Genomic DNA, 10,778 nt, shown 5'->3' on the forward strand with positions numbered 1-10,778 from the left:
GCTGAGAGCTGCAGGGTATATGACTTTCTTCTGATTGGCCGGTGGTGAGGTAACAGGGTGGTGTACAAGGAATCTCGATCGTCAGTCTTCTGGTTCCAAGTCTGGAGTCTCAGCATGTAGTTGCCATCCTCTGCCTGCATGGGGGCTTTAGTTCCTGCAGAAGAACTCAAAAATATGTATGAGATTGTTATGTATATCCCTTGAGGAGGAGCTAGGACTCTGTTTTTTTCCCCTGCATTATTGTTCCTTGACTCCTTTTCCTTTCATTCTGCATTCCCTCACTTCCCTAATTAGTAACTGTTTGAATCTGCCCTTTGGAACAGTTGACAAAAATAATCAATAAACAATCTATAATAGGAATAGAAAAGAGTTTATTTGAGCCAAACTGAGGACTATAGCCCGGAGATGCCCTCTCAGAGAACTCTGAGGAACTGCTCCAGAGAAGCACGGTTTTCAACACGGTTTAATCACTTGTCAGAACAAAGAACACCGAACAAGTCAGAGATACATTCCTTCAAGGTTTAAAAAAAAAAGAAAAAAAAAGAGAAAAGAAAAGAAAAAGATCAACATGTACACAGTGAATCAGTATGACCTTGGCAAGGGAGTCTTATCATGGAAGCAGTACCAGCGTTGGCGTCCTAGGAAGGGGGGCATTTAATCTTTATTCTTAAGATGGACATTTTTACTTCTGGTCAATGCACGTTTTTCTTTAATAATTAAAGCAGATGTACAATGTATGTTTGATAGGCCGCAAACAGGCTGTTTTAGTTAGCATAAAATTTGAGTTACATCATGTATAAGCCACAATGTCTTCCCCAGACCTCAATATGTGAAAATTTCTTTCATCAGAAATCAGGGAAGGTCTAGGAGGCTGAGGCCTTTTCCCTACAAACAAGAAACGGGGGCCTTGGAAAGACTTTTTACTCGGGGGGGCCCTGCAGGGTCCTCCTCAGCTCCAATCCCCCCTTTTCTTTGATACTCCTCAATCTTGAGGGGAACAGGGGTGGAACAAGAAAAGGAATAAAGTTTTGGATAGAGAGGTTAATCGTAGACTTGGTAGGGATTACAGTTTTAGGGGGACTCAGTTTCAAACAGACAGCAGCTCAGCTGTTTCAAACCATGAGCAAATCCGTGGCCACCAGGCACTGGGGGTTCACCATTCCCCACCCCCTCCCTTTCCCCCAAACAGAGTAGCCATATTTTAGGTAGCTAGGATCCTTCTAGCAATGCCACCCCTGCCACAACTGTACACAGGTTTGTGTGGCCCCAAGATTACCCCCATGGTTGGATATTTGCCAGGAGGACTTGGGGGACTCAGCATATAGTTGGACTCACTCCAGAGATGAACTACAGGGGTACCGTAAGGATGCACAGTGGATCCTAAGGGAAAAACACACAAGCAGAGACTGGAAGAATCCATGTGCCTCTTCCTTCCGTCCTCTCCCTTCCCCGGTGGGGGAACATGCAGAGTGTACTCTTCTCCCAGCAATAAAAATGCAGCCACATGTGTGTGATGTCCAGGGAATCTCATGAGGGACCCAGCACACTAGGGTTTCACTGGGCCCTAGACACAGAGGACCCTCTGCCTGGCATGTACCAAAATTCCAGGCTCCCCATATGAAAACAGGTGTTGAGGAGAAACCATCGTGTTTGCACAGTCTAAGAACAATGAGCCTTCTTATCAGTTAGGAAATGGTGGGACAACTACCAAATCAAGTTCCCAGATTCCAGCCCACCTTGCAAACAGGTCTTTCAAAGAAGAGAGACAAGCTATGTGAAGCCTTTCTGTTATTTAATCAATGTGACCTTCATTGTTCCAATGGTTTTATCGTAGTTATGTAGAAGAATGTCCACATTTGTAGAAAATACACATGAAAGGATTTTGCAGTGATGTTGATGGTGCATCGAGTTGGAAATGTATTCAATGTTTCAGGGGGGAAAAGCTCTATGTGCTATAACTACCACGTATCCTGTAAATGCCTGTCTCATATTCCTCGTATCCAAATTCCTCCAGTTGACCTAAAAATATCCTCCAGAGCTAAATTGTCTGAACCATAATGGGGGCTGGAATTTTCTCCGCCATAGGGATGAACTTCTAGGAGGCAAGGGTAGAGGGCTCTGGAGCGGAAACAGAGGGCCTGGTGTGGGTGGAGGGTGAGAAGCCTTCTCATGATCCAGTGTTTCCCTGTGCTGATCACTGCGTATCCACTCAGTAAAACAGGGGCTGCCTTAGAGCAGGAGCAGCCAGTAAATTTGATAGAGGAACCTTCTTATAGTAGTTTCCAGAATCTGAAGACAGGGCCCAGTAGGAACTTTGACCGGATCCAGGAGATCCCAGGATTCCAGGGAGCTATAAGCCCTTGATTACTGAGACGGCCCAGCCAATGGGCCCAGCTCCCGGGAGGCACGGTCAGGTAGTTTTCAAGGACAGCCCTCGACTAGGACAGACAGACCTGCACGATGACACTGGAATTCGTCACAGAGATTCCATACTGCTCATTTCTGAACTCCAAGTCCCAGATGCAGCATTCAAAAGACACAAAGCGAACGCCCTTCTTGAGGTTGGAGAACACGTGGCTGACCTGTAGGAAGGAAAAGAGGTAAGCCTCATTGTGACATAGGTTTCCTCTCAGAAGCTGAGTTGGGGTCCTCAGGCAGGTGGTATTTTTCCATAGATGGCTGTGACAATGTCTCCACAGGTACTTCTAGAATCATGCCACTCCTTATCCAAGGATAGAGTCTAATTCCTGTTCCCTTGAATCTGGGCAGGTTCCCTTGTAACCAAGAGTGTGGTGGAAATGACGCTGAGTGACTTTTGCTAAGTGACTTCCAAGGCTGGGTCAGAAAGGCAAGGCAGCTTCTGCTGGTTTCTCCAGAAGCCTCATGGTGGAACCCTGAGCCACCAGGAAGCAGTCTGACTGCCCTGAAGCCACCATGCTGTGAGGAAGCCCAAACTAGACCAAGCAGAGAGATCCCATGGCCAAGCTCTGAGACTAAACAAGAGCTGCTTGGCCAGCCACCAGCTGCTGTATACACACTCACATCCTGCCCTGCCCTTCGGCCCCTGCCAGTGCCTGAAGGCTACTACACGAGAGAATGGAGCCAGAAGCAACCAGCAGAGCTCTACTCACAGAAACCACGAGAGGTGAGAAAATGACTGCTGATGCTATTAAGCCACTATACTTGAGGGCAACTTTTTATGCAGCCATAGATTCTCATAAGCCCCACTGTCCTTTCCCACACCCCAGAGACTCACCCGAGGAGAGACGCTGTTTCTCCACTTCCAGATGGGAAAAGGCAAAGGAGAGAAGTGATCCAGGATGGCCTGGTTGGCATCTAGAAGTTGGACAGTTAGCTGATATATACAGTCAGTTCCTTGTTGGTCATTCCGCCTGTGGGAGAAGGGAGACCTTGAAGGCTGGACTTGCCGTCCTATCTCTTTGCGGGTCTGCCTGCTTCACCTGAATGGCCTTCCCATGTACGCAAGTACAAAAGAGTTTTGTGATCCCCGGGACTGGCACCATTAGTGTCACTTAGGAGTTTGGCCCCTCTGCCTACCCAGTGAATCCATCTGCACTAAACTCTCTCCCCAGCTGGTCCACATGCACATTCATTTCAGAAGTAATGACCTAAAGCCATGCTCTTCAGGGTACCTCCTCCCATATTATTTCTCATTCTATATTTCACTGGTGGCAAAAGATGTCATTTCCGATGTGTACAACGGTGATGTTTTAAGATACAATTTTCTTATCAGCCATTTACAGGGATTCAGAGGAATCTAGATAAATTGGTGATGAGATATCCAGCAATATTCAAAGACACCACATGCAATGTCCTTCAATGGTAAATGGATAGATTAGGGTACATTCATGTAATGGAATATTATAAAGCCATGAAAGTAAACTAACTGCAGCTACGTACAACTATGGATGAATTTACAAATGTGTTATTGATTGAAAGAAGCCAGATACAAACTATATACTGTATGGCTCAATATGTATTAAGCACCAAAATGGATAAGACTTATCTATGGTAACAGAATTCAGGATGGTGCTACCCTTGGGTTGAAAGTGATGGGGAATGGTGCATGAGGGATGCTGAGGGTGGGGTTTGCTGGCAACATTCTGTTCTTGATTTAGTGAATGTATTCACTTCGTAATAATTCACTGAGTTGCACAACCAAGACATGTGCATTTTTTTTTTTTTTTTTTTTGCGGTACGCGGGCCTCTCCCTGTTGTGGCCTCTCCCACTGTGGAGCACAGGCTCCAGACGCGCAGGCTCAGCGGCCATGGCTCACGGGCCCAGCCGCTCCACAGCATGTGGGATCTTCCCGGACCGGGGCACGAACCCGTGTTCCCTGCATCGGCAGGCGGACTCTCAACCACTGCGCCACCAGGGAAGCCCCATTTTTGATGTTAGAAATTAAAAATTTAAAAACAAGAGTAATAGGTGGTATAAATACACAAACAAGTAAGTACCTCCTTTTACAGAGATTTCACATCACTCCACTACTTGGACTTAGATGTCCGTTCAACTTCTCCCACAGAATTTTGTCCTAATGTAGTACTAATATATTTTAAAATTCTTCTGACTTACCTTTCATACTGTTTGTGCCAACCACACACACACACACACACACACACACACACACACATACACACACACAAAGAATATAATTAGAAATTTAAAATTTTTCCTGTGACCATAAAACTCTAAGCATTAACATTTTTTCTTTTGGATTAAATTATTTCCTACTAGTGATTCCCAGACATTGCTGCAGATTGGAATCATCTGGAATCTTGAAATGATACCTTATAGAAAAGCATTTAGCCCTGTCCAAAGGTAAGGTCTTTGCTGTCCACTACTGGGAGGTAATCTCTGGACCCTTGGACTGTTATGTCTGACAGGAGTATCTTAGTTCACCTGGGGACCTTGAGTCACATTGAATAGCCTGCCAATATGATTTGGCGGGGGCTGGCCACATCCACATAGTCTATAATGGGAGCAAACCACCGCAGGAAGACCAACAATGTGACTTAGGGTGCCTCACGCAATATCAGTTGACCTGGAGGCTGAGATGAAACACAGGATAAAGCCCCTATAAACTCAGGTGAGCTTCCGTGGTTGGCAATATTCCATGGGTACTGTCACCCATGGAGGCCAGGACAGTCATGTGTCCTGACCCCCTGGGGAAAGGGCAATGGAAATCTGGTACCCCCTGGATGCTGCCTGTGATCTTACCCTTGGCTAATTTTAATCTGTATATTTTCCATGTAATAAACTAATTGTATAATAGTTTCCATTCAGTTCTGTCTTTCTAGTCAATTACTGAGCCTGAGGGTGATTTTGGGAATCCCCCAAACTGGCAGTTGGAAGGTGGTCTTGACGTTGTGCCCTTTAACTTCGTAGTTGGCTCTAAACTTCTCATAGATGTTGATGCCTGGCTCTCTCAGCCTAGACACTCTATTTAATTGGTATAGAGTGTGACCCAGACATTGGGAGTTATAGATATTTTGGGTGATGTACAACAAAACTGGGGAGTCACTGATTATTACAATCAACTGGTACACCACTGCTCAAAGCCACACAACCATGCTACAATAGTTTGATAGAGGATTAAATTAAAAACAAAAGTTGATTGGAAGTACGCCTCCTAAAGATATGGATTTGCAGAGGGAGGAATTTTACGGTGCCTTGATTGAAAGTGAATGTGGTAAGGCCAACATTTTAAATGGTCACTTTTCCTGTCTCTCAAGTAGTCTTTACATCTGAGGACCACGCAATACAGGGAGGGGCTTTCATTTTCTGTAAAACTGGAGGACTGTGAGATAGGAATTGGGAAAGGATAACTATATGATGCTCCAACTATCGATGTGAACTGTAGTGAGTTGTTTTAGAACAAGGAACATAAAACTGTAGAGGACTTGGATTTTGCCTTGCTTAAACTCATCTGAGTCCTGTATCCCCTGGAAGGTGCTCATGGACCGCAGTTTCAAGACCATCACTACAGAGCACAAGAGTCAGACAAGTATGAGTCTCATGCCAGGCCCTGCCAAGTCTTAGCTGGGCCACCAGGGAAAAATCATCTCCCCATTCCGAACTTCTCAGCTTGACGTTTCAAAAATAATTTTCCCACAGGATCAAGGATCATGAAGGGTACTAAAACAGCTCAAACTTCAAAGCACTGGCTTTGTGTTTGACATATAACCCTATCTTATAAAGATAGGGAAACTGAGGCACACTGTGACTTGCCCAAGGCCACAAAGCTGGGAAGCCAGGGTTTGAACCTGAGAGGTTCTGGCTCCAGAATCTGACCTTTAGCCAAGTCTCCTACCTTGTCTCCTCCTAAACCAGGGAGCATCTCATTCACAGACAAGAGCGAATTGGGCCCAAGTCCTCTGTATAGGATCCAAACTGGCATCATCCCATCCGGGTCCTTTTGGGGGTTAGGGGATGGGTTCGGGGAATGTACTCTGCTAAGTACTAAAGCTCTCATGGTGGTTAACTCTCATTTCCCTACCTGCTTTATCCTAAGGGGCTGTTAGGAGGCCTAAATAAAGTCACCCAGGGACTTCCCTGGTGGCGCAGTGGTTAAGAATCCACCTGCCAATATAGGGGACATGGGTTCAATTCCTCGTCGGGGAAGATCCCACATGCCACGGAGCAACTAAGCCCGTGCGCCACAACTACTGAAGCCAGTGCGCCTAGACCCCATGCTCCGCAACAAGAGAAGCCACAGCAATGAGGAGCCAGCGAACCACCGAAGAGTAACCCCTGCTCTCCACAACTAGAGAAATACCCATGCACAGCAACGAAGACCTAAAGCAGCCATAAATAACTAACTAAATAAATAAATAAAGGGCTGTTTTTATCATCACACTCACCAGTCAGAGACACAAATCTCAATCTTTCCACTGTCCAGGAGTTCCGGCCAGAAACCCTCCTTCTCCAGGTCCAACACTTGCTTCTTGTGATAACCCCTAGGAAAGAGGGAGAAAGGTCAATGAGGACCAGGCAAGTCCTCAACAACCGCCCTTGCGGAAGAGGGACATTCACCTGTAGGCAGACAGGAAGCTGGTCAGCATATAGGCACTAGGTATGACCTCCAAGTTTTCCTCCTCCTCCGCCCAGCCGTCTTCACTGCTCAGCACCGTCCATTTCAGGAAACCTTCTGTTAAATGAAAACGGGTTTTCCCCAAGTTTTTTGCCATCCCACCCGCCCAGGGATAAGTCCCCTGGGGTTTCCCGTGGAGACCTGCACGTCCCGCTCCTCCCTTGGGATCCAGTTCCACCCCACCCACGGAGTCCAAGCGCCCCCCGCATCCGGCCCCTCCCACCGGCTCCCTTGAGGAGGACCCCTTTCCTGGGCTCCCCACCTTCGCCCCTGGGGTTCTGGAGGAGGTTGCGTCCTATGGGTCGGCGCTCGCAGAAGCGGCCCAGGACACAGGGCCTGGGGTCGTCGGCGGCGGGCAGGCAGGTGCTGACGATGGGCCACAGGGAGGCGTGTTTCCGGGCCAGGATGCTCAGCCACAGGGCCTGGCAGTCGACCAGGTCGCGCCAGCGCCGGCACACCCGGCGGCAGCGCCCGAGCAGCACGTGAGGGGGCACGTGGCTCAGCACCATCTCGAGCAGCTCCGTGGGCAGCTGGCCCAGACCCAGCGGCTCCTCGGGTTCCTGCTCTAGCAAGGGGATCCCGACAGGCTGGCCCCTGGAGGAGGTCTTCTCGCCAGGCTCCGCTGCGACTGCGGGACAACCAGGGCCAAGATGTCAGAGACCTGCAGCCTCCGTCAGCCCCGCCCCTGCCAGCCACACCCCAAGACTGTCACCCCCCAAAGCCCGTCAGCTGCCTCCCCCACCTCACCACCCCCAGCCCCATCCTCAAGGCCCCAGACTCCCAACCCGTCCTTGCCAGCAGGCGATTTAAGCCCCTCTCTACCATTTGCATCACAGCCCCCGGCAGCCAACCTCCTCTGCGACCTTGCAGACGCCCGAGTCCTACCCTGCATCTCAGCCAGAGCTCCTCACAGGATGGGCCCCCATCTCTACCTCTGCCCTTTTTATTTGCCCGCCCCTCCCTTCTTAATACCCAACACCACTGCCAGCCACCTCCCCTGCCCCATGCTCTTTCTGACTCCACAGTCTCTGCCCGCCCCTCCTTTCTTACTGTCTGTCATGCCCCCTCCTCCCTCTGCCTTGCCCCGACTTACTAGCCAGCCCCTCCTGTCCCCACCTCCTGTATTCTCCAGACACCCGCCTCCCTCAGGCCGTATTTGGACTGAGGTGGAACTGCCGAACCAAATCTCCCAGAGTAGGGGCTGCCAGGATCCAGAGTCTGTCGCTCTTCGTCCGGACCAGTGGCCCCTTGGAGTGTCCCTAATCAGGCTGTAAGGCCCCTTGGTGCCGAACAACTGCTGCTATTTGGGTCAGACACCTGGGCAGGAGGCTTTGTATTCATTAGGTCGTATAAAATTCTCATCACCTTTGAGGATCCAGCATCACTAGCTTGGAGATCATTGCACAGGAGAAAACAGGCTCCAGCAGGAGCCAAATGCATTTCTATCTGACTCCCTAAAAGAGTGCTGTAACCAGTAATAACCCCAGCCAAACTTCATGGAGCCTCTTACTACCAGTCAGGGTAGCAACCCCCTGAGATAGGTATGGCTATGTCCCCACTTCCCAGGTGAGAAAACTGAGGCCAAGGGACCTGCCCAAATCAAACAGCTAGTAGGTGACAGAGCTGGGATTTGAGCCTAGCCTGGGTAGCTCTAGAATTCTTGCTTTTAACCTCTATACCAACTCTGTCCAAGAAAAATAAAAGGGAAGCTACACATACAATTTCCAGTATCAGCAAGTAAAACCATCATTGATTCCTGCCCACGTGGAACTTACTTTGTAAGGGAGAGAGACACGGTGAACAGGAGGCAGATTAAGCAAATTAGATACTGTTAGGAAATCATTAAAAATAAAATCTCCTGCCAACCCCCAACATCCTCTTCAAAAATGCAGAAAAGATGCAAACAGTTTTTCTATGGAGTAAGCATCAAATCAGACTGTAATTCACATGGGCCATGATGAGCAGTAGACGTGACATGGAAATTGTGTAGTGTGTTAGAAGGTGATCAGTGTTCTGGGAAACAGAGCAGGCAAGGGGTAAAGGGCCATAAGTAGTCTGGGTGGGGAGATCCTGAATTCTGAGAGATGGATTGACTATTACATGGGCCAAATTTCTTTTCGATACATACACTGTCAGTACAATTTTTACTGTTGAGGTTTTCCAACATATCCCAAAGTGGAATAGTGTAAGGAGCTCCAGCAGTTAACTGCTGACCAATCTGGTTTCATCTCTACTCCCACCCACTTGCTCCCCCAGGCAATTTAAAGCAAATCTTAGAAACCACACCCTTCTGCCCATAGCAATACATTATTTTAATGTAATTTGTAAACTGGGGGAATCCATTTGATAATGAGATTATGAAAATTGATTATGACCCAATCAGGATTTCAAAAAGTGGTTAAAATAAAAAAGTTTGAAAACTTCAAGTAAGATAAAAGAGCAGAGACTGATAAGTCAGTTTCCATTCTTCAATTTCCTCCTCAGACACAATCTCCGTTAATTCCTAGAATTACACCCCATGGTGTACTCCAGTTAAAAAGAAAAATAGGGACTTCCAGGGTGGCACAACGATTAAGAATCCGCCTGCCAGTGCACGGGACATGGGTTCGAGCCCTGATCCAGGAAGATCCCACAAGCCGCAGAGCAACTAAGTCCATGTGCCACAACTACTGACCCTGCGCTCTAGAGCCCCCAAGCCATAACTACTGAGCCCGCGTGCCACAACTACTGAAGCCCGCGCTCCTAGAGCCCATGCTCCGCAACAAGAGAAGCCACTGCAATGAGAAACCCTCACACCACAACGAAGAGTAGCCCCTGCTCGCCGGAACTAGAGAAAGCCCACACACAGCAACGAAGACCCAACACAGCCAAAAAAAATTAAATAAATAAAATTTTTAAAAATAGAAGAAAAATATAATTCTGTTCCAAGGGCTTACTGCCTAGAAGAAAAAGATTAGAGAATAATGGCTCCCAGGAGACGAGGGTGTACAAGGCACCCCAGGGGCCTTTTGGGGAAGTTGTGGGTGCATTTTGGTGTCACAGTAATGAGAATGTTATTGGGAAGCCGTGCACAGGACAGTGCCACCCAGGGGAGAACTATCGTGGATTCCTCCTCCTAGCCAATGTCCTGTGTGTTTTATGTAGGAGGAAATCCTGTTAATCTGAGCCTAGAAGCCAAATTAGTTGGCCTGTAAGTGTCAAGAGTGTTAATAGACACCGAATGGTCCAAGAACGCAACTTCTGAGTCAATTGGAAGAGTTTCCTCGGCTTTCTTGGCACTTTACTAGTTGTTACGATCCAGTTCAGGAAACAGCAAAATCTCTTCATCTAGGCAGGGCCAGCTGTGGGTTTTGTGGAGCTTTAGGGATCCACAGAGAGTGCTGGGGATTTTTCAGACACACTGGGGAAGTTTTAAAATCCAACTCTGAATCAGATCTGCATTTGTAACAAATTCCCAAGGGATGTTGATGGCTGCCCTCCATGGACCACACACTAGCTGGATCTTATTGGGAGCAAGCCGGAGTATCACTTGTATATTGAAATATGGTTTTTTTTGTTGTTTTTTTTTTGCGGTACGCGGGCCTCTCACTGTTGTGGCCTCTCCCGTTGCGGAGCACAGGCTCCGGACACACAGGCTCAGCGGCCATGGCTCACGGGTGTAGC

At 48.0% G+C, this 10,778-nt stretch overlaps 1 protein-coding gene across 1 annotated transcript in view; it reads right to left on the reverse strand.

The window, feature by feature from the left end:
• LOC101281156 (F-box only protein 27-like) overlaps nt 1-8,175 on the reverse strand; it is a 28,065-nt gene extending 19,890 nt beyond the window's left edge. The window contains exons 1-6 of the mRNA XM_004271383.1: nt 8,166-8,175; nt 7,378-7,743; nt 7,058-7,172; nt 6,886-6,981; nt 3,257-3,392; nt 2,454-2,582 (exon numbers count right to left, since the gene is read on the reverse strand). Coding sequence (XP_004271431.1) covers nt 2,454-2,582; nt 3,257-3,392; nt 6,886-6,981; nt 7,058-7,172; nt 7,378-7,743; nt 8,166-8,175 — 852 coding nt within the window. The remainder of the gene's footprint in view (nt 1-2,453; nt 2,583-3,256; nt 3,393-6,885; nt 6,982-7,057; nt 7,173-7,377; nt 7,744-8,165) is intronic.
• Nucleotides 8,176-10,778: the final 2,603 nt, after the last annotated feature.

Source organism: Orcinus orca, chromosome 20, assembly GCF_937001465.1.
Source record: "Orcinus orca chromosome 20, mOrcOrc1.1, whole genome shotgun sequence".
Classification (NCBI taxonomy): domain Eukaryota; kingdom Metazoa; phylum Chordata; class Mammalia; order Artiodactyla; family Delphinidae; genus Orcinus; species Orcinus orca.